The sequence below is a fragment of the Heterodontus francisci genome, chromosome 18 (assembly GCF_036365525.1).
Source record: "Heterodontus francisci isolate sHetFra1 chromosome 18, sHetFra1.hap1, whole genome shotgun sequence".
In the NCBI taxonomy this organism is placed as follows: domain Eukaryota; kingdom Metazoa; phylum Chordata; class Chondrichthyes; order Heterodontiformes; family Heterodontidae; genus Heterodontus; species Heterodontus francisci.
The window spans coordinates 83,187,589-83,207,558 of NC_090388.1; the positions used below are offsets into that span (position 1 = coordinate 83,187,589).

At 45.0% G+C, this 19,970-nt stretch overlaps 1 protein-coding gene across 3 annotated transcripts in view; it reads left to right on the top strand.

The window, feature by feature from the left end:
• The window catches only part of braf (B-Raf proto-oncogene, serine/threonine kinase), a 154,042-nt gene that overhangs the window by 87,196 nt on the left and 46,876 nt on the right, over positions 1-19,970 (top strand). For 2 of the 3 annotated variants that reach the window (XM_068051074.1, XM_068051076.1), the window contains 5 exons: positions 5,441-5,600; positions 7,505-7,544; positions 10,351-10,470; positions 16,137-16,273; positions 17,158-17,275. In XM_068051074.1, the coding sequence (XP_067907175.1) occupies positions 5,441-5,600; positions 7,505-7,544; positions 10,351-10,470; positions 16,137-16,273; positions 17,158-17,275 (575 nt within the window). The remainder of the gene's footprint in view (positions 1-5,440; positions 5,601-7,504; positions 7,545-10,350; positions 10,471-16,136; positions 16,274-17,157; positions 17,276-19,970) is intronic. The other variant, XM_068051075.1, reaches the window with a different exon arrangement.

Below are 19,970 nucleotides of genomic sequence, written 5' to 3' on the forward strand. Positions count from 1 at the left end.
GTATTGTGTAATGAGACAGGCTAATTAATGATCTCATTGTAAAGGATTCTGCAGGCAAGAGTGATCATAACATTTCACATTCAGTTTGAACATGAGAAAGTTGGGTCTGAAGCTAGTGTCTTAAACTTAAATAAAGGTAATTACAAAGGTATGAGGACTGAGTTGGCTACAGTGGACTGGGAAAACTAGGGTAAAAGCTAAGACAGTAGAGAAACAGTGGCAGACATTTAAGAAGCTATTTCATAACTCTCAACAAAGATTATATACCATTGAGAAAGAAAGACTCTATGAGAAGGATGCACCATCCGTGGCTAACTAAGGAATGGTATCAAATTGAAAGAAAAAGCGTATAATGCTGCAAAGGTTAGTGGTAGATCAGAAGATTGGGAACATTTTAGAAACCAGCAAGGGATGATTTTAAAAAAAGATAGAGGAAGAAATTAGAAGATGAGAGTGAACTAGCAAGATATATAAAAACAGACAGCAAGACCTTCTACAAGTATGTCAAAAGGAAGAGTTGCTAAAATAAGCATTGGTTCCTTAGAGAAGGAGCCTGCAGAATTAATAATGGGGAAACAAGGGCATGGCAGAGACCTTGAACATGTATTTTGTATCGATCTTCATGCTAGAAGACACAAAAAGTATCCCAAGTGTAACAGAAAATCAAGAGGGAGGGAGGAACTTAAAACTATCACCAGAGTAAAAGTACTAGGAAAACTAATGGGACGAAAGGCTGACTTGGACCTGATGGCCTGCATTCTAAGATCTTAAAAGAAGTGGCTACAAGATAGTGGAAGCATTGGTTGTAATCTTCCAAAATTTCCTAAATTCTGGAAAGGTCCCAGCAGATTGGAAAATCGCAAATGTAACACCGCTATTCAAGAAAGGAGGGAGACAGGGAGCAGAAAACTATAGGCCAATTAGCCTAACATCCATCATTGGGAAAATGCTGGAATCCATTATTCAGGAAGTAGCGGCCAGACATTTAGAAAATCATAATGCAATCAAGCAGAGTCAACATGTTTTATGAAATGGAAATGGTGTTTGACAAATTTATTAGAGTTCTTTGAGGATGTAACAGGCAGGGTGGATAAAGGGGAAGCAGTAGATGTAGTGTATTTGGATTTCCAAAAGGCATTTGCTAAGGTGCCACATAAAAGGTTACTACACGAGCTCATGGTGTGGGGGTAATTTATTAGCATGGACAGAGGATTGGCTATCTAACAGGAGACAGAGAGTTGGGATAAATGGGTCATTTTCAGGGTGGTAAACTGTAACTAGTGAGGTGCCACAGGATCAGTGCTGGGGCCTCGACTATTTACAGCCTACATTACTGAGCTGGATGACAGAACTGAGTGTATCAAGCCAAATTTTCCAATGGTATAAAGACAGTTAGGAAAACAAGTTGTGAGAAGGACACAAAGTGTCTGCAAAGAGAGATGGGTAAATCAAGTGAATGGGCAAAAATTTGGCAGATGGAGTATAATGTGGGAAAATGTGAGGTTTGTCCACTTAGGTAGAAAGAATAGAAAAGCAGAATATTATTTAAATGGAAAGAATCCGCAGAACTCTGCGGTACAGAGGGATCCGGATGTCCTTGTACATGAATCACAAAATTAGCAGGCAGCTACAGCAATTAGGAAGGCAAACTGAATATTTTTTATTCATTTCATGAGATGTGGCCATCGCTGGCAAGGCCAGCATTTGTTGCCCATCCCTAATTGCGTTTGAGAAGGTGGTGGTGAGCTGCCTTCTTGAACCACTGCAGTCCATCTGGTGTTGGTACACTCACAGTGCAGTTACAGAGAGTGTTCCAGGATTTTGATCCAATGACAGTGAAGAAACGGCAATATATTTCCAAGTCAGGATGGTGTGTGGCTTGGAGGGGAACTTGCAGATGGTGGTGTTCCCATGCATCTGCTGCCTTTGTCCTTCCAGGTGAAAGAGGTCACAGGTTTTGAAGGTGCTGTTGAAGGATGCATGGTGAGTTGCTGCAATGCATCCTGTATATGGTACGCACTGCTGCCACTGTGTGTCGGTGGTGGAGGGACTGAATGTTTAAGGTGGTGGTTGGGGTGCCGATCAAGTGGGCTACTTTGTCCTGGATGGTGTTAAGCTTCCTGAGTGTTGTTGGAGCTGCACCCATCCAGGCAAATGGAGAGTATTCCATGACTTGTGTCTTGTAGATGGTGGACAGTCATTGGGGAGCCCAGTTACTCGCCGCAGAATTCACAGTCTGTGACCTGCTCTTGTAGCCACAGTATTAATGTGGCTGTTCCAGTTAAGTTTCTTGTCAGTGGTAATACCCAGGATGTTGATAATGGGGGATTCAGTGATGGTAATGCTGTTGAATGTGCTGGGGAGATGGTTAGATTGTTTTTTGTTTGAGATGGTCATTGCCTGGCACTTGTGTGCTGCGAATGTTACTTGCCACTTATCAGCTCAAGTCTGGATGTTGTCCAGGTCTTGCTGCATATGGACATGGACTGCTTCAGTATCTGAGGAGTTGCAGATGGTACTGAACACCGTACAATCATCAGCAAACATCACCACTTATGATAGAGGGAAGATCATTGATAAAGCAGTTAAAGATGGTTGGGCCTCGGCCTTTATTGCAAGGGGGATGGAACCTAAAAGTAGGGAAGTCTTGCTACAACTGTACAGGGCATTGGAGAGACTACACCTAGAGTACTGCGTACAGTTTTGGTCTCCTTACTTAAGGAGGGATATACTTGCATTGGAGGCGGTACAGAGAAGGTTCACTGGATTGATTCTGGGAATGGAGGGGTTGTGTTATGAGAAAAGGTTGAGCAGGTTGGGCCTATACTCATTGGCGTTTAGAAGAATGAGCGGTGATCTTATTGAAAACATACAAGTTTCTGAGAGGGATTGACAGGGTAGATGGTGAGAGGATGTTTCCCCTTGTGGGGGAATCTAGAACTGGGGGGCACACTTTCAAAATAAGTGCTCTCCCATTTAAGATGAGGAGGAATCTCTTCTATCGGGAGATTGTTAATTTTTTTTAATTCTCCACCCCAGAGAGCAATGGACGATGGGCCATTGAGTGTATTCAGCACTGAACTAGACAGATTTTGATCTACAAGGGAGTCAAGGGTTATAGATAGCAGGCAGGAAGGTGGAGTTAAGGCCACAATCAGATCAGCCAGGATCTTATTGAATGGCGGAGCAGGCTCAAGGGGCCAAATGGCCTACTTCTCCTATTTCTTACATTATGTTCTTCTTGGTGCAATCCAAGGAATACACATTAGTCTGAGTGGGATTTGGTATATAACCATAAATATGTTCGACTTGCAAATGATTTAATTAATCGCAACGCGCTTGGACTGGAAGAAGGTATGCAGTAGGGTTCCCCAGGGAACTAGGACCATTGCTTTTCTTGTTATATATTAATACATAATGCTGGAACTGTATAAAAAAACTGATTAGGCCACAGCTGGAGCATTGTGCACAGTTCTGGTCACCACATTACAGGAAGCACATAATTGCTCTGGAGAGAGTACAGAATAGCTTTACGAGAATGTTGCCAGGCTTGAAAGTTGCAGCTATGAGGAACGATTGGATCAGCTAGGGTTGATTTCCTTAGAACAGAGGAGGTTGAGGGATGAGTGAATTAAGGAGTCCAAAATGATGAGGGGCCTAGATAGAGTAGACAGGAAGGACCTGTTTGCCCTAACAGAGAGGTCAGTTATCAGGGGCACAGATTTAAGGTGATTGGTAGAAGGATTAGAGGGGACATGAGGAAAAGCTTTTTCACCCAGAGGGTGGTGGGTGTCTGGAATTCACTGCCTGAATCAGTGGTGCAGGCAGAGACCCTCAACTCCTTTAAAAGGTACTTGGACCTGCACCTGAAGTGCTGTAACCTGCAAGGCTATGGACCAAGTGCTGGAAGGTGGGATTGGATTGGGCATGTAGTTTCTTCAGCGAGTGCAGACACAATGGGCTGAATGGCCTCCTTCTGTGCCATAACTTTTCTATGGTTCTAATCACCTAGACTTGGATTTACAGGGCACAATTTCAAAATTTGCAGATGACACCAAACTTGGAAGTGTTGTGAACAGTGGGGAGGTTAGTGATATATTTTAATAGGATGTAGGCTGGTTGAATGGGAGAACATATGGCAGATGTAATTTAATGCAGAGATGTGTGAAGTGATACATTTTGGTAGGAAGAATGAGAGGCAATACAAAATAATGGGTGCAAGTCTAAAGTGGGTGCAGGCACAGAGGGACCTTGGGGGTGTATGTGCACAAATTATTGAAGGTAGCAGGGCAGGTTGAGAAAGAAGTGAAGACGACATACGGGATCCTGAGTGGCATAGAGTATAAAAGCAGGGAAGTTATGGGGAAGCTTTGTAAAGCACTGGTTTGGCCTCAACTGGAGTACTGTAAACAATTCTGGGCACTGCACCAGGAAGGATATGAAGGCTTTAGAGAGGTTATAGAAAAGATTTCCGACAATGGTTACAAGGATGTCGTATTTCAGTTATGTGGATAGATTGGTGAAGCTGGGGCTGTTCTCCCTAGAGGAGAGAAGGTTGAGAGGAGATTTGATAAAGGTATTCAAAATCATGAGGGGTCTGGACAGAGTAGATAGAGAGAAACTGTGCCCATTGGCGGAAGGGTCGAGAACCAGAGAACCGATTTAAGGTGAATGGCAAAAGAAGCAACAGCGGCATGAGGAATAACTTTTTAACGCAGCAAGTGGTTAGGATCTGGAATGCACTGCTTGACAGCATGGGGGAGGCAGACTCAATTGTGGCTTTCAAAAAGAAATTGGATAAGCATCTAAAGAGAGAAAATTTGCAGGGCTAATGGGAAATGGGTGGGGGGGTTGGGCGGGACTAGCTCTTGCTCTTGCAGAGAGCTGGCATGGACATGATGGTCTGAATGGCCTCCTTCTGTGCTTTAATAATTCTGTGATTCTATGAAATGCACATAATAAGTAAATGTGTGACCTCTGGCAGATCCACGTGCTGCAAGAAATGCCAACGATGCCTACAATTAGCCCAGCCAGTGTGATTTGCTGGCCAAGTGCTGTCCTAGAGGCAGTGGAAATGCTAGCCGGAGCATTAGATCATGCACTGCCGTGCTGTACCGCACAGAGAACATCCCGGGATTGATTTCTGATCTGGGCTTGTTAAATATTGAAACCTGCCTCCTCACCCCTGTGAGGGAAAAGTCAGCTGGAGATCAGTCTTCTTTGTAATGACCACCTTCCCCAATTGAATAATCTAGTGGTACTCACTGTCCAGAATGGCAGCTTGGTTAAGATGTCAGATTGAGCAACTGACACCCATGACCTTGTACTCCAGACGAGTCAGGAAGGTAGAACAAAAAGTGAGAGAAAAAAATGGAAATTTGCACTGCTGTTGAGGGCATGAATGTAATGGCAGCTGAATGGTTGGATTTTGTGTTTGCAGGTCCCTATCTCACCCAGCAACCTCTCCAACAAAGTCTATTCCGATCCCACAGCCTTTCAGACCCGGGGAGGAAGACCAACGCAATCAGTTTGGGCAAAGGGACCGATCGTCATCCGCACCAAATGTACACCTCAATACCATCGAGCAAGTCAATATTGACGTAAGTACCTTCACACCACCCCGTCACTTACTATTGGCTGTTTAAAGGGAGAGAGGGGGACAAATGGTGATCTCAGGACAATCACTTTGTGGTTTTGGCCATGGCTCAGTTGTAGCACATTCACCTGAGTCAGAGATTGAGAGTTCAAACACCAGAGACTTGAGCCCATAATCTAAGCTGACACTCCAGTGCAATACCGAGGGCGTGCTGCCCTCATCACGGCGTGGTGCCGTCTTTCAGATGAGATGCTAAACCGAGGCTCGATCTGCTGTCTCGGGCAAAAGATTCCATAGCCACTGTTTGAAGAAGAGCAGGGGAGTTCTCCCTGGTTTCCTGGCCATTATTTATCCTTCAATCAACATCACAAAAACAGATTATGTAGTAATTTATCTCATTGCTGTTAGTGGGGCACGGTGGGCAAATTAGCTGCAAATTTCCCTATGATGTAACAGTGACTACTTTTCAAAAGTAGTTTTCATTGACTGTTAAGTACTTTGGGATGTCATGAGGTCGTGAAAGGCACTGCAAAAATGTAACTTTTCTTTCTTCACAACAGCTGGGCTCTAATCAGTATTGAGGAAGTGAAGGTTGAGGATGTGCAGTGGTGCCTTATGACACAATTTGATCATGCACCTTTCTTGCTCTACTCCTTTTGGAGCTCTTGCTGTTGTTGGGACCCATTTTGGAAATATGTCTCACTCACTTAATTTCTTCCCCCCTTCATTTTTTTTCCTTTTGTCTCCATTTTTGAAGGTGTGTAAAACACTAGTTTGGCCACAGCTGGGGTACTGTGTACAGTTCTGGTTGCCACACTATAGGAAGGATGTGATTGTACTGGAGAGGGTGCAGAGGAGATTCACCAGGATGTTGCCTGGGCTGGAGCATTTCAGCTATGAAGAGAGACTGAAAAGGCTGGGGTTGTTTTCCTTAGAGCAGAGAAGGCTGAGGGGGGACCTGATTGAGCTATACAAAATTATGATGGGCATTGATAGGATAGACAGGAAGAAACTTTTTCCCTTAGCAGAGGTGTCAGTAACCAGGGGGCATAGATATAAGGTAAGGGGCAGGAGGTTTAGAGGGGATTTGAGGAAAATAATTTTCACCCAGAGGGTGGTTGGAATCTGGAACACACTGCCTGAAGGGGTGGTAGAGGCAGGAAACCTCACAACATTTAAGAAATATTTAGATGAGCACTTGAAATGCCATAGCATACAAGGTTACGGGCCATGTGCTGAAAAATGGGATTAGAATAGATAGGTGTTTGATGGCCGACACAGGCATGGTGGGCCTTAGGGCCTGTTACTGTGCTGTATAACTCTATGACTCCATGTTGATCAGTGGTTCCGCAGATGGCAGTTGCCCTCTCAAGTTATGTAAGCCTAGGCAGTGAGTGTGGGAAGCCTATTTCAGTATGGGGCATCACAGCCTAGGTGCTGTTTTTCCTTGAGCCCCAAATGCAGCCCTTCCCAGCAGGAATCAGGTGTAGTGATCAGGAGTGGGATCCATGGCTAGTGTTCTTCACATCTTCCCCCTAACCTGAATGTCAACTGTAGTCCCAAATATTGATGCTCTCAGCTGGAGTCAGTTAGTTCAGCACAGGTGAAGGAGCCTGGGACCTTTCTGGTCTCTATAACTCAGTTACTCTCAGTCTTAATCAGTTGATCCGTCACTGGAGCTAGGCTGTGAATGTTATACCTTACAAGTCTCTGGGAGGGTGTGGTTGCGGGGACAGGAGGGGATTCCTTGCTCCCCTCCAACCATCCAAGGCCTCTTCTTGGGGCCTCAGGTAAACCTTGCTGTCATGACAGAAAATCACTCCCCTCAGTAACCCAACTTCACCCAGGAGTCCTCAAAAATATGAATACATGTGATGAGACAGCTAACCTTTGCTCCTTGTCTCCTAGGGTCTAATCCGAGATCAGGGTCTGCAGCGCAACGATGGAGGTAAGAGCATGTTGTGTGACGCCTATCTCCTCCAAAATGTTGCGGGTTTCTTGACGAGATTTTAAGGAAACCGATCAAGGTTTTCTTGCTTATTCTGTCTTTTTATCCTGCTCAAATTAGGAGTGTGTATATTTTTTATGTGAATTTTGTGCGCCTCGAGGTTTCCAGGTTGTAGAAAGTTAAATGCAGAGTAAAGCCCCTTTCCTGGCAATGTTTCTCTACAGGGCTTTCCATTTCCCATACCAGCCCTCCTGTGCATCCCCTGAGTGAGATTGCCAATTTGGTGCTCGATGGTGCTACGTTCGGGCAGTTTGTGCTGTGGGTTGGTGCCCACCAGGGCACGTCTGTGGGATCTGCCCAAATGCATTTCACCCAGCAGGCAGAGGAGACTCTTATCCAGTCGGTCTAGGCTGGATTTGAAATCATCAGACAAAGGTGAAATGCCAGTGGTCAACCAACTGCGTCAGCCAACTCTGATTATAGTTTAACTGCGATCTCCCATTGAATACTGTCTACTGTGGTCCTCATTGATGAAGTGTAAATTTTTGATCAAGTGCTGGAGTGATGTCAATCAATTTGTTGGAGAGGTACTAAAATGCTCACACAATGAAAACCCTTTCAGACCATAGGATAATGGAAGAGGTACTAATATAGATGCAAAGGCAGCAAGCCCTTCACAGAGCCATTGTCTGGCTTCTTGTAATGTCCTTTAGCCTCCCTACTATAAAATTCAACACGTAAACACCTCTAAAGAGAAAATTTTGCAGGGCTGGGAGAAAAAGGCAAGTGAGTGGGACTAGGTTAGTTGCTCTTGCAGAGAACTGGCAGACACAATGAGCCAAATGGCCTCCTTCAGTACTGTAACCGTTCAATGATAGTTATTTTTCTGTCTTTTATTATTTTTCTTTGCCAATTTTATCCCTTTGCTTCCCGCCCACCCCCGCCTCCCCTTCCACCAGCAGAAGGTGTTGACTCCTTGCCAGGAAGTGTCTTGACCTCTTACTGTGCCCTAAGTGTTCTTTATATATGTGTCAAGTTATGGGTCAGTAGACCATTCAACCACAGACACCTGAGCCCGAATTTGCCTCATTGGTTGTTTGTGCACTTGCATTACAGCAGGAGTCCCTAGTTAGTGATGAGGAGAGGGAACCTTAGCTGACTTTTCAAAGAAAATGAATTACACCTCCCAAACACAGGGGCACTGATGCCACTTGCAGTGTCCCAACTGTGTTGTGATGAGTTACCTCAACATAGACCAGAGACTGGTCAGTGTAGCTCAGCGGCTCACTTGCTAAACCTGTAGGGCTGTTATGGGTTATTTAGAATTATTTCAAGCCACGTCTTCTGTCTTGAATTGGTGTGGATAAAAGACTGTTGTGCTCTGTTGTGTGATCTGAAGATCGAGGTTAAACCTGACAGTTTTACTCGTTAAAAATGATGCACTTAGTTCACAGCAGTTTTCTGTAGCCCCAACTCCAGCAATTTGTGGAGTGTACAAATGAACCTGCAGCCAGTGCTATAGCGTGTGCAAGTGAGGAGCCAATGGTATCACTAGCTTATTTAGAATATAGGGGAGGAAATCACTGCTATTTCTTTTAAAGTTGTGACACTTAATTCTGCAACTGCCGCCATCACTCCTTCACCTCGGGGTTATTCAGCTCAAAATTCTCTCCCAGCTCCAGTTTGGAAGGCAACAATCTGTAATCATGTAATCTGTAATTCACGTTTCAAGGGAATAGTGTGTGAAAGTCTTACACTTGCTCGTGGTTATAGACTTCACTGAAATCTTAGGAACCATATTTCAGAGGCTGTGTATCTGCTGATGAAGGGAAGGATTTGAGAGATCAACTTTGCAGACAGTTGGGATATTCTTGCTGTCACTTCCTCATTTTGACAGATAACCTCTCGCTCTCCCTGCACACAAACTAGAACTAGATGTTTTCATGGTTATCCTGAGAAAATGGGGTGTCACTGAACTGTTCTTCTCCCACTACAGCTATCCTAATGAGTTTAACTAGCTCAGCACGGGCTGACGATAGTCTGGGTTCCTTGTGGCCTGTATTGGCTCAGTTACACTGCCTTTACCAGCTGAGACACTGGAAGAATATTCATTAGGGACGAATAGCTACAAAGTGAGGTGACACTCTTGAAACCATGCTACTTCTATTCTTGGTGGGGTCCAAAAGAGAATTTGAGTTGCTTTAAGGCAATTGTCAGAAACTGCGATAAAACATAGTCGGCCCCAATCTTGCTTGTTCTTGCATTGTTCTGCTGCAGAGTTCCTGTGGAATTAGCAGAATCGCAAATAGCAAACAAAAAGAATTTCACCTTTTATTTTTGAAAACAAAACAAAAGGAATTTAAAGCAGTACATTAATCTCAGTTGAAGCATTTCCTTTTTAGTAATGTGCAGTGTGCACTAAAATAATGCCTTCTCAAACTGACACAGCTCCAACACATCAGGCATAGTCTAGTTGTAGCACTGCTTCTGAAAAAGCTGTGCTGTCTGTCCACTTGTATGTTCCTAAGACAATTTATGAATGAGAATCTTGGCTGTCAGGGGTACATCAGGAACCAGTGTGCAGATGTAAGAAATTTGATCCCTGCTGTTTAATTAGTAAGAATTGTTGGTGGACATGCACTGTATGAAACAGGGAAAATCCTCCAGTAGAAATCCTCCTGTAGTAACACAAGGCTTCCTTTTCCCTTTTGTATATATTTTTTCTCTATCCAATAGGAAAGAACCCTACTTGCAGGGATTTTTTTTGTTCCTGCTCCTTCACTCCTTTTCTTTTCTCTTCCCGCAGCCCCCTTGACGCAGCCGGTCAGGTGCCTCAGGAAGTACCGCTCCCGGACTCCCAGCCCTTTGTTACAATCTTACCCCAATGACATTGTCTTTGATTTTGAGCCTGGTCCCGTATTCAGAGGTACTTGGGCACCTCTCTCGCTTACTCACCTGTGCACGCTCCCTCACGAACATTTACATTACACCGCACCGGTTTTCTCACCACTGCTTGTCCACCTGAGATTCATGTCCACTCCATGGACCCATTGTGTACAGGAACTGTGGAGCAGGTAGCTCGATCAGAAGCAGTATTGAGCCGAGGCCTGGCAAGTGAAGGTTCAACCATAGTAAAACCAGTCATAAATGTGGTTCACTGGAAACAGCAGATGTATGGCCTAATAAGTGTGTGAACAAGCCCAATACCATCCGGGGCTTGTCACGCCAGAGTGCTTCTCCTGCTGCACATCTGTTATATTTTAATGTAAATATACAAGGAAGTAAAGCCCAGCATCCTCAGCTAAAAGGCTGCACAAGGGGGAGCAAGTAGATTGTGGCCAAGGACAATGGATATATGACAGAATTAAAAAGGATATTTGTCCTAAGATCAATGATGTAAGGACATTTCAGTTGTGTTCTTGTCTGAACATGCTGAATGTCAGAAGGTTTTAAGCCAATATAGGATTTGCTGCATCGTATGGTTTTGCAATAATTTGTCTTTACATTTCATCAAGGGGGAGCAAGGGTGCAGAGAAAGCCAGGGGTTGTGGAGGGGGTATGATGCTGGCGGACAGTCACTGCACCTTGTGTATTTGGTCAGTACTTACACAAGTATTTATAATTCACGTGGTTTGCTATGGTATGCATACACATAAGTGGCTTTTCCCTTCCTTCCTTCACCTTGACTACACAGGCAGAGACACAGCATTAGATGCTAGTAAACATTTGATGTCACTGCTACAAAAACCTGTAGGACAACTGACAACCCAACACTGACCTTGCCAAATTACTAGTAAAATTGCATGGCAGAGAAACTGTGTACATTACACATTTTAAAATGACTGAAGCAACAGATACATTACTGAGTGCAGTAAAGTGGTCATGTAAGAAAGGGAAAGAGGTGCTTTAGAGTTATTTATATCTAATTATGAAAATTTGAATTTGACCAGTTAAGGAGATTAATTTCCTCTGACCTATTTTTAGTATAATGCTGTTAAGGTCTCCTCTGTGTTATTTAGCATTTATTAACCCAAGTAAACAGGTTAGTTGATGCATTCAAGTAAAAATTGAACATGTTGGCCGATGCATTAAACGAGCCTACAGGAACTTAATACAAAAGCAAAATACTGCGGATGCAGGAAATCTGAAATAACAGAAAATGCTGGAAATACTCAGCAGGTCAGGCAGTATCTGTGGAGAGAAGAACAGAGTTAACGTTTCAGGTCTGTGACCTTTGATCCGTAGACCAATGCCAGAGCCTCTTCCAAGACATGCCCAAGACTCTCAATACCAGCACTTTTGTGGTGGGGAGAAGGTAACCAAAAATGTAGGATGAAACATTGGGCTTGTGTTAGAGGGGCTGCAGTCAGTTTTTGTATTGATTAGGAGTCATGAAAGTTGGCACTTCAGTTGGACTCTACAGAAAGCTAGATGACACAATTGGTGATGTTGGTTTATGGCACTAGCCTATATTTTCTTGAATACACTGTCATATCCCACTTATAATGTGTGTTAAAGATATTACCATTGTACCAACTCATTGTCCATTTCTATACATGGAAAAATAGCCCTGCTGGTGAGGACGTTGTGCTCCTTCCTCTGACCTGTAGGAGGGATGAAGATCCTGCCAAAGATGCTGTTTAAGATGGAAGAAAATTAGTTTGGGAAGCCCTATATCCAATTCATACCAGTTGTGAGCGCACTGGAGCAGGCTGATGCCAGTTTGTGACTGGCCCCCTAAAAGGAATCTCTGAAATCAACTCTGATCCACCAACAAAGATGATTTTTTTTTAGATTTAAAACAAAGTATTTCTGTGTCACCTGCTTAAAGAAAGACAAAATTGAGTCACCCAGTCTCCAAATCTCTAGTCAGAGTCCCCATGGGTTTCTGGTTCTCAGCCATTTGCCGAGATGGCACACGTTACATTGGTAAGTGAACGTTCAATCTATCTGCTATTCCAAACATGGACCTGTCATTTAAAGTTATTCCGCAGCATGGCTGCTAATCCTTTGGTAAAGCCAGAACAATCTCCAGGCTGTCCTGCTTACAGGTGGCATGGAGGGATGGCAGATCAGTCAGTCTTCAAAGTTTATTTTACCTACTTCCACCTAATTTCTTTCCCCAGATCATAGAGGAAGCATCCCATTTCAGTTTGTCACCTCCAAACTCAATCTTCCCAGCAGGACCCTGCGCTCCACTGTATAATAACTAACCCACCCAGTATTCTGTGGCACCTCCTCGTGAAGCCATCTGCTGCATAGTGTGGCACAGCCTTCAGCCTGCATGTTCCCACGCTCTGCAGCTCTCTCCCTAACCACTTTACCTTGTTAATTCACCATAAGGCATCTCCTCAGCTTAACTCTTCAACAACATGTATGGTTGCCTCCTAATCTCATCCCCCATTCCTGCCAGTGTCTGATCTGTCCCTTTGTGAAGTGCCTTAGTGGTGGGGTTGGTTTTGCTACACTGAAGGTGCCATATAAGTGGATATAGTTATCAGAAGGCCCTCCCTGCTGGTTGGGTATGGCCTGCTGAAATATCTTCAGCCTGTTAGATGCAGCCAACTTTTGATGTAATCCAGATATTGGATTTTTTTTTCTTTTCGAGGTCCTAACCGGCCGAACAGGGTATGTTAGTTCCTTTCATGCTCAATGCACAGCATTGAGGGTGAGATCCCACCTGTAGCTTATTATTAACCAATAAAGTCAGTTTGAAGTTATTTATTGGTACCGTTGCTAACTTTATCAGGAACTATAATTCCACTCCCTATTTGCACCAAGAAGGCTTTGACTTTGGCAGCTGTTGCCTGAAGAGTGGGGAATGCTGTTGCTGTTTTCTGTAAATAGCATTGCTGCACAGATCATGGATACTTCCTTAGGTGTCTGTCTTAACAAATGATTTACAGCTTGACTAGGCAGTTTGGCGCAGGACCTGTAGTCTTTTTGGATTTTAACTGTAGTCCACCCTTCCTGCTCCCTTTCCTTGGGCTCCATCGTTAAATCATCAGGATTGGAGCATTATTGAGACTCAACACCACTGAACGAGTAGACTTGCATTTGTAGATCAGCTTTCATGTCCTCTGCATGTCCCAAAGATCTTCACAAGCCAGTCACGTACTTGGAAGTGTCATCACTGCTGTAACTATTTGGGACTATGGCCATCAACAAGAAGTTATCAAGCAGCAGTATCCTGGTGTCAGGGAAAAGCAGGAGAGGAGTTGAGAGGGGAACCTGAAGAGGAAAATATTCCTGTACGAGCAGTGAGGGAAGGAAGGGACGATCATTGCTGCATAAGACTTAGCACAGTCTGGGGAAAACAAGAATCACATTGAACTTTCCCAAGGCCTATAAACAAAATACTGCTTCTGATCAGCACCTGTTTTCCTTGTCGAACACATTCCTGCACTGTTTTATAATTTAGAATCACTCTATAAGTGATAGAGACGGTGTGCCTTTTCTCTGGGTTATCAAACTGCTCATTGACCCAAATTATCAGCCCAATGGCAGTTATTTTAACAAAAGGAATGCTTCAATTTATTATTTAAAAACCATTTTGAAGACAAAGTACCTTTCTTAATTAAATACAGAATTGGCATTCACTGAAGTGGTTTCAATATGCAGCCTGAGCCAGATTGAAAGGCGCACAGTTTCCATAATGTATTTTTTCTTAAGTTTGTATTCTATGCTTTTGGGGGTGGGGGGAGTAATATTTTCTCTAACAATTTTTTTATCTTCATTCTCTTTCGTTAATGTACTCTCTTTTTAGAGCAAGTTATTACTAAGGGTTCTCAGACTGATGTGCAAAACAAAAAGGTGCTGAGATTGTGCTCGAAATGTATTTAACTCTTTAAGCTAATGTGCATACTTTAGTCACCATAAGTAATGAAAATTTGTTCATGCTTGTGTGGAAAGTTAATGGAATAGGCCAGTGTGCAGTTAGTCATGGCATTTCTCCCATGAAGGTGCCGACTCTTGCAGGAGTCCAGTGCCACGGGCGCCGACTCTTGCAGGAGTCCAGTGCCACGGGCGCCGACTCTTGCAGGAGTCCAGTGCCACGGGCGCCGACTCTTGCAGGAGTCCAGTGCCACGGGCGCCGACTCTTGCAGGAGTCCAGTGCCACGGGCGCCGACTCTTGCAGGAGTCCAGTGCCACGGGCGCCGACTCTTGCAGGAGTCCAGTGCCACGGGCGCCGGCTCTTGCAGGAGTCCAGTGCCACGGGCGCCGGCTCTTGCAGGAGTCCAGTGCCACGGGCGCCGGCTCTTGCAGGAGTCCAGTGCCACGGGCGCCGGCTCTTGCAGGAGTCCAGTGCCACGGGCGCCGGCTCTTGCAGGAGTCCAGTGCCACGGGCGCCGGCTCTTGCAGGAGTCCCGTGCCACGGGCGCCGGCTCTTGCAGGAGTCCCGTGCCACGGGCGCCGGCTCTTGCAGGAGTCCCGTGCCACGGGCGCCGGCTCTTGCAGGAGTCCCGTGCCACGGGCGCCGGCTCTTGCAGGAGTCCCGTGCCACGGGCGCCGGCTCTCCTCTGCTCTCTCATCAAATGGCATTTCTTAATATTTGAGTCTACTTAAGGTGCCAGCAAGCTGTTTGACTGTCGCATAAATCCCAAAGCCCAGACCTGTACCCTGCTTTTCAGCAGGAGGTGTTGGATTGTGAACAAATGTGGGGTTGGGTTCAGAGTGTGTAAGTAGGGGGAAGGAGAGATCTCAGGAATTTTTTTTTTACTTCTTCTTGGCCTTGAGATGCTGAAGCCAATTATTATTCCTGACCAAGATCAAGGGAGATCTGGGCTCGAAGCTGGTACCTCCAGATCTGTTTGGCCTATCTCAGCTGGGGTGATGAAGAAGTAAAACAAGCTGCAGCCTTGTCCAGAACCTCACTAATGCAGACCATTGCAGCAGCAGATCACACATTATTGACTATTATTGTACCCTGCCCTAAAAGTGACTCTGTCCACTGTATGTGGACATCCTCAGTGGCAGCCTGAGCGTGACCCTCGATTAAGTAAATGCAATATTTGTAGTTATCGGCTTATAATTCCCCCATCTAGTCATGAAGCGCATTGGTTTCTGTCCAACTGGACTCCCATATGTTTCAAGGCAGCCAATATATTTATCTCTAGTTAGTCTGCAGAGTCTTACTTTTTGCTCTGAACTAAAGTAGTCACGAAAGCTTGAAGAGTTTGAACTACACACCAACCCTGGTTACACAATAACAGCTTACCCACTGCACAGGGTTAGTAACAGAGAGGGCGAGGTGCTTTCAATGTTGCTGCGAAGTTGACTCACTGGAACATGAATGAGAAATTTCCAGTTGGGGCCATAACTTCACGCTTCTCTATTTCTCTTTCCCTCCCCACCTCTTAAAGATACAGCATCAATTATGTGCATGGTCACTCCTTATTTTGGGAGCCACTTTGGCTGCGAGGCCATTCACCAGTGTCATACCCTGCATGGGCTGTCCAACTTTATAGCTTAGCTCCTCACCTTAATGGATGACTGTTTGCTGTAGTAATGATTCTGCTTTCTCTCTTGCCTCTTGATTCCTCTCTTCCCCCTGCCGGTCACAATTTTTATTGAAAAACAAAATGTAAACAGGGTCCACGACGGGACTCTCTGCCACCCCACCTGCTTCGCTGCCTGGATCTCTGACCAGCGTCAAAACGTTGCAAAAGTCACCTGGTACCCAGCCGCGAGAGAGGAAGTCGTCATCGTCCGAAGACAGGAATAAGATGGTAAGCAGAAAGAGATCAGCCTGTCTTCCTCATACAAGGCCAATGGGAGGCTGAGGTCCTGTACTGGGACATATACACAGACAAGGGGAAGAATCTGAGGCCTGAACAAGATAAAAGGTGGCTGCGAGCTTCCCTGTGCTAGGGAGGAGTAGGCCAGGGTTCCAGTATTTAGTTGCCCTCCTGCTGGCAGTGTGCATGTGTGAGGATTTTCCAGTAGGAACAGGGCCAGGTTTTGGATCAGGTAGCTTGTGATGAGATAGCCTTCAAGGCAGGAGTGGGGAAGATAGATGACATGGGATGGAAGAGATGTGTTTGGTGGTTAGATGGCTTTACTGCTGCTGTCAGTTGTGATTCTGCAATCTTGGCTCCTTTCCAATACTTGTTTGACCTCATAATGTCGAGTTTACTTAGTGATAGATCAGAAGATAGGTTCAGATGATGCAGAAGATCCTTTGGCCCATTCAGTTTCATCCCTCCAGAACATCAACTTTGCCATGTTCCCATTGTAACATGTGGCTGATGATGTGTCCAATATCCAGGCCTCAACCGCCTCACCATCCTAGTAAAGCACATCTTGCTGCCAAAGTTCAAGAATGATGCCTAAGACATCGGCGGGGGTCAGGATTTTTTGGTAGAGTGATTGGAACTCAGGACTTGCTTGGGGAATCACAGTGCCAGACCCTTGTCCATATTCCATATTGCAACATTCTGAATGTGGCCTTTCGAGCAAGCTAGTGTTTGGAATTGTGGCCTTCACAGAAAGGCTAGTGTGAATGGCACTGGTTATGAGAGGCGAGTCAGAGTAAATGGTATTTAATACTTACACAACAAATACTTAACCTGGGTTTCATTACCTTCTATGAATGATTGTTTCTGCTTTGTAGAAAACGCTGGGTCGAAGGGACTCCAGTGACGACTGGGAGATTTCAGAAGGACAGATCACACTGGGCCAAAGGATAGGATCAGGCTCGTTTGGAACAGTGTATAAGGGAAAGTGGCACGGTACGTAATGTGGTGGGTAATGAAGTCGGGGTTGCCTTGGAAAGGATCACTGCTGCTAATTCACGTACATCTGAACATCTCAATGACCCAAAGCATTTTACAGTGTATGTCAGTCCACAGTAGGGGTATTTCAGGCACTTGCAATCCATTCAAGTGCCTCTAATGTCTTGTCTGAGAGCCATCTATAATGTATAGTTACTGTGTTTTACAGATGGGTGTTCTTAAGTTCACTGTTAATGATGTAAAATTTGTGTAAAGACTCCATGTTAAAATGAGGGTCTTCTCTTCCAAGTAAATGGGCTCATTCTGTAATTTCTGTCTATCCTGTCTTCAGTTGGAAGCACTTTGGGGAATGCCATCATATCGTGCGAAAGTGAGGAGAGGAAATGTATTAAAAAGAAGCTCTCTGGTTTTCTCTCTGAAGTTAACTCGGTTCATGCTGATCAACAAGTCACCATCTTTTTGGATTTCAGTGTTAGTGAGCTAGGCTCAAAAGCAAAACCATTTGGGAGAACTCATTGCAGAATGAAACAATTACTGCTGCGGGCACAGTGAATTCTCACCCTATCTCACCCCCTGACATGTGAGACCATCCTCCTGTCTTTGGGCTATTGTTGCAAATGACTAACCTTTGTTGTAGTGCGGGGAAAAGTGGTGGACAGGTATTCAGCTGGTAAATTGTTTCCTTGATACTGTGTTAGCTGATTGGAATGCACTGAGTAGTGTGGAGTGTTTTGAATGTCCAGTGGACCAAGAAGCTACAGTTTTTTTTTATTCATTCATGGGATGGGGGTGTCGCTGGCCAGCATTTATTTCCCATCCCTAATTGCCCTTGAGAAGGTGGTGGTGAGCTGCCTTCTTGAACCGCTGCAGTCCATATGGGGTAGCTATACCCACAGTGCTGTTAGGAAGGGAGTTCCAGGATTTTGACCCAGCCACAGTGAAGGAACGGCAATATAGTTCCAAGTCAGGATGGTGTGTGACTTGGAAGGGAACTTGCTGGTGGTGGTGTTCTCTTGCATCTGCTGCCCTTGTCCTTCTAGGTGGTAGAGGTCACAGGTTTGGAAGGTGCTGTCTAAGGAGTCTTGGTGCGTTGCTGCAATGTATCTTGTAGATGGTATACACTGCTGCCACTTGGCGTCGGTGGTGGAGGGAGTGAATGTTTGTGGATGGGGTGCCAATCAAGCAGGCTGCTTTGTCCTGGATAGTGTCGAGCTTCTTGAGTGTTGTTGGAGCTGCACCCATCCAGGCAAGTGGAGAGTATTCCATCACACTCCTGACTTGTGCCTCGTAAATCGACAGGTTTTGGGGAGTCAGGAGGTGAGTTACTCGTCTCAGGATTCCTAGCCTCTGACCTGCTCTTAGAATCATAGAACGTTTAAGGCACAGAAAGAGGCCACTTGGCCCATTGTGTCTGTGCAGGCCGATAAACGATCCACCTATTCTAATCCTACCTTCCAGCATTTGGTCCGTAGGCCCGCAGCTTGCGGCACTTGAGGTGCCTATCCAGACTCCTTTTGAATGAGTTGAGGATCTTTGCCTCAACTACCCTTTCAGGCAGTGAATTCCAGACCATCACCACTCTCTGGGTGAAAAAGTTTTTCCTCATCTCCCCTCTAATTTTTCTACCAATCACTTTAAATCCCCTGTTTTTTTTTAATGTTTGTACTTGGAGTGCTTTGTGCTTTGCAGTCAATTCACACCCTCTCTGTCCTAACGCTTTGTCTTTCAGCATACCATTAACATACTGTTTGCCTTTGTTCCATGATGTTCTGGTCAGTCATTCTCTGTGACCTTGTCCTAGCAACACCTCTTTTGTTATCTCTTGCCCCACACCCCGCTTTACTTGCTGAAAGCCTTTTACATTTCTAATATTTGTCAATTCTGATGAAGGGTCACTGACCTGAAACGTTAACTCTGTTTCTCTCTCCACAGATTCTGCCACACCTGCTGAGTATTTCCAGCGTTTCTTGTTTTTACTTTAAATCTATGCCCCCTCATCACTGACCTCTCTGCTAAGGTGAATAGACCCTTCACTGTCACTCTATCCAGGCCACTCAAAATATTGTACATTTCAATCAGATCGCCCCTCAGCCTTCTCTGTTCCAAGGAGAACAGCCCCAGCCTATCCAATCTTTGCTCATTGCTGCATTTTTCCAGTCCTGTCAACATCATCGTAAGTCTCCTCTGTACCCTCTCTAGTGCAATTACATACTTTCTGTGATGAATTGACCAGAACTGCACACAGTACTCAAGTTGTGGCCTAACTAATGAGTTATACAGTTCCAGCAAAATATCCCCATACACAATGATGGGGGAGCCCAGCACATCATTGCGAAAGATAAGGCAGAAGCATTTGCAACAATCTTCAGCCAGAAGTGCCGAGTTGTTGATCCATCTCGGCCCCCTCCTGAAGCCCCCAGCAGTACAAATGCTGTAGCTAATTCAATTCACTCCGCATGATATCAAGAAATGACTGAAGGCGCTGGATGCTGCAAAGGCTACGGGTCCTGACAATATTCCGGCAATAGTACTGAAGACCTGTGCTCCAGAACTTGCCGCACCCCTAGCCAAGTTGTTCCAGTATAGTACAACACTGGCATCTACCCGGCAATGTGGAAAATTGCCCAGGTGTGTCCTGTATACAAAAAGCAGGACAAGTCCAACCTGGCCAATTACCGCCCCATCAGTCTAC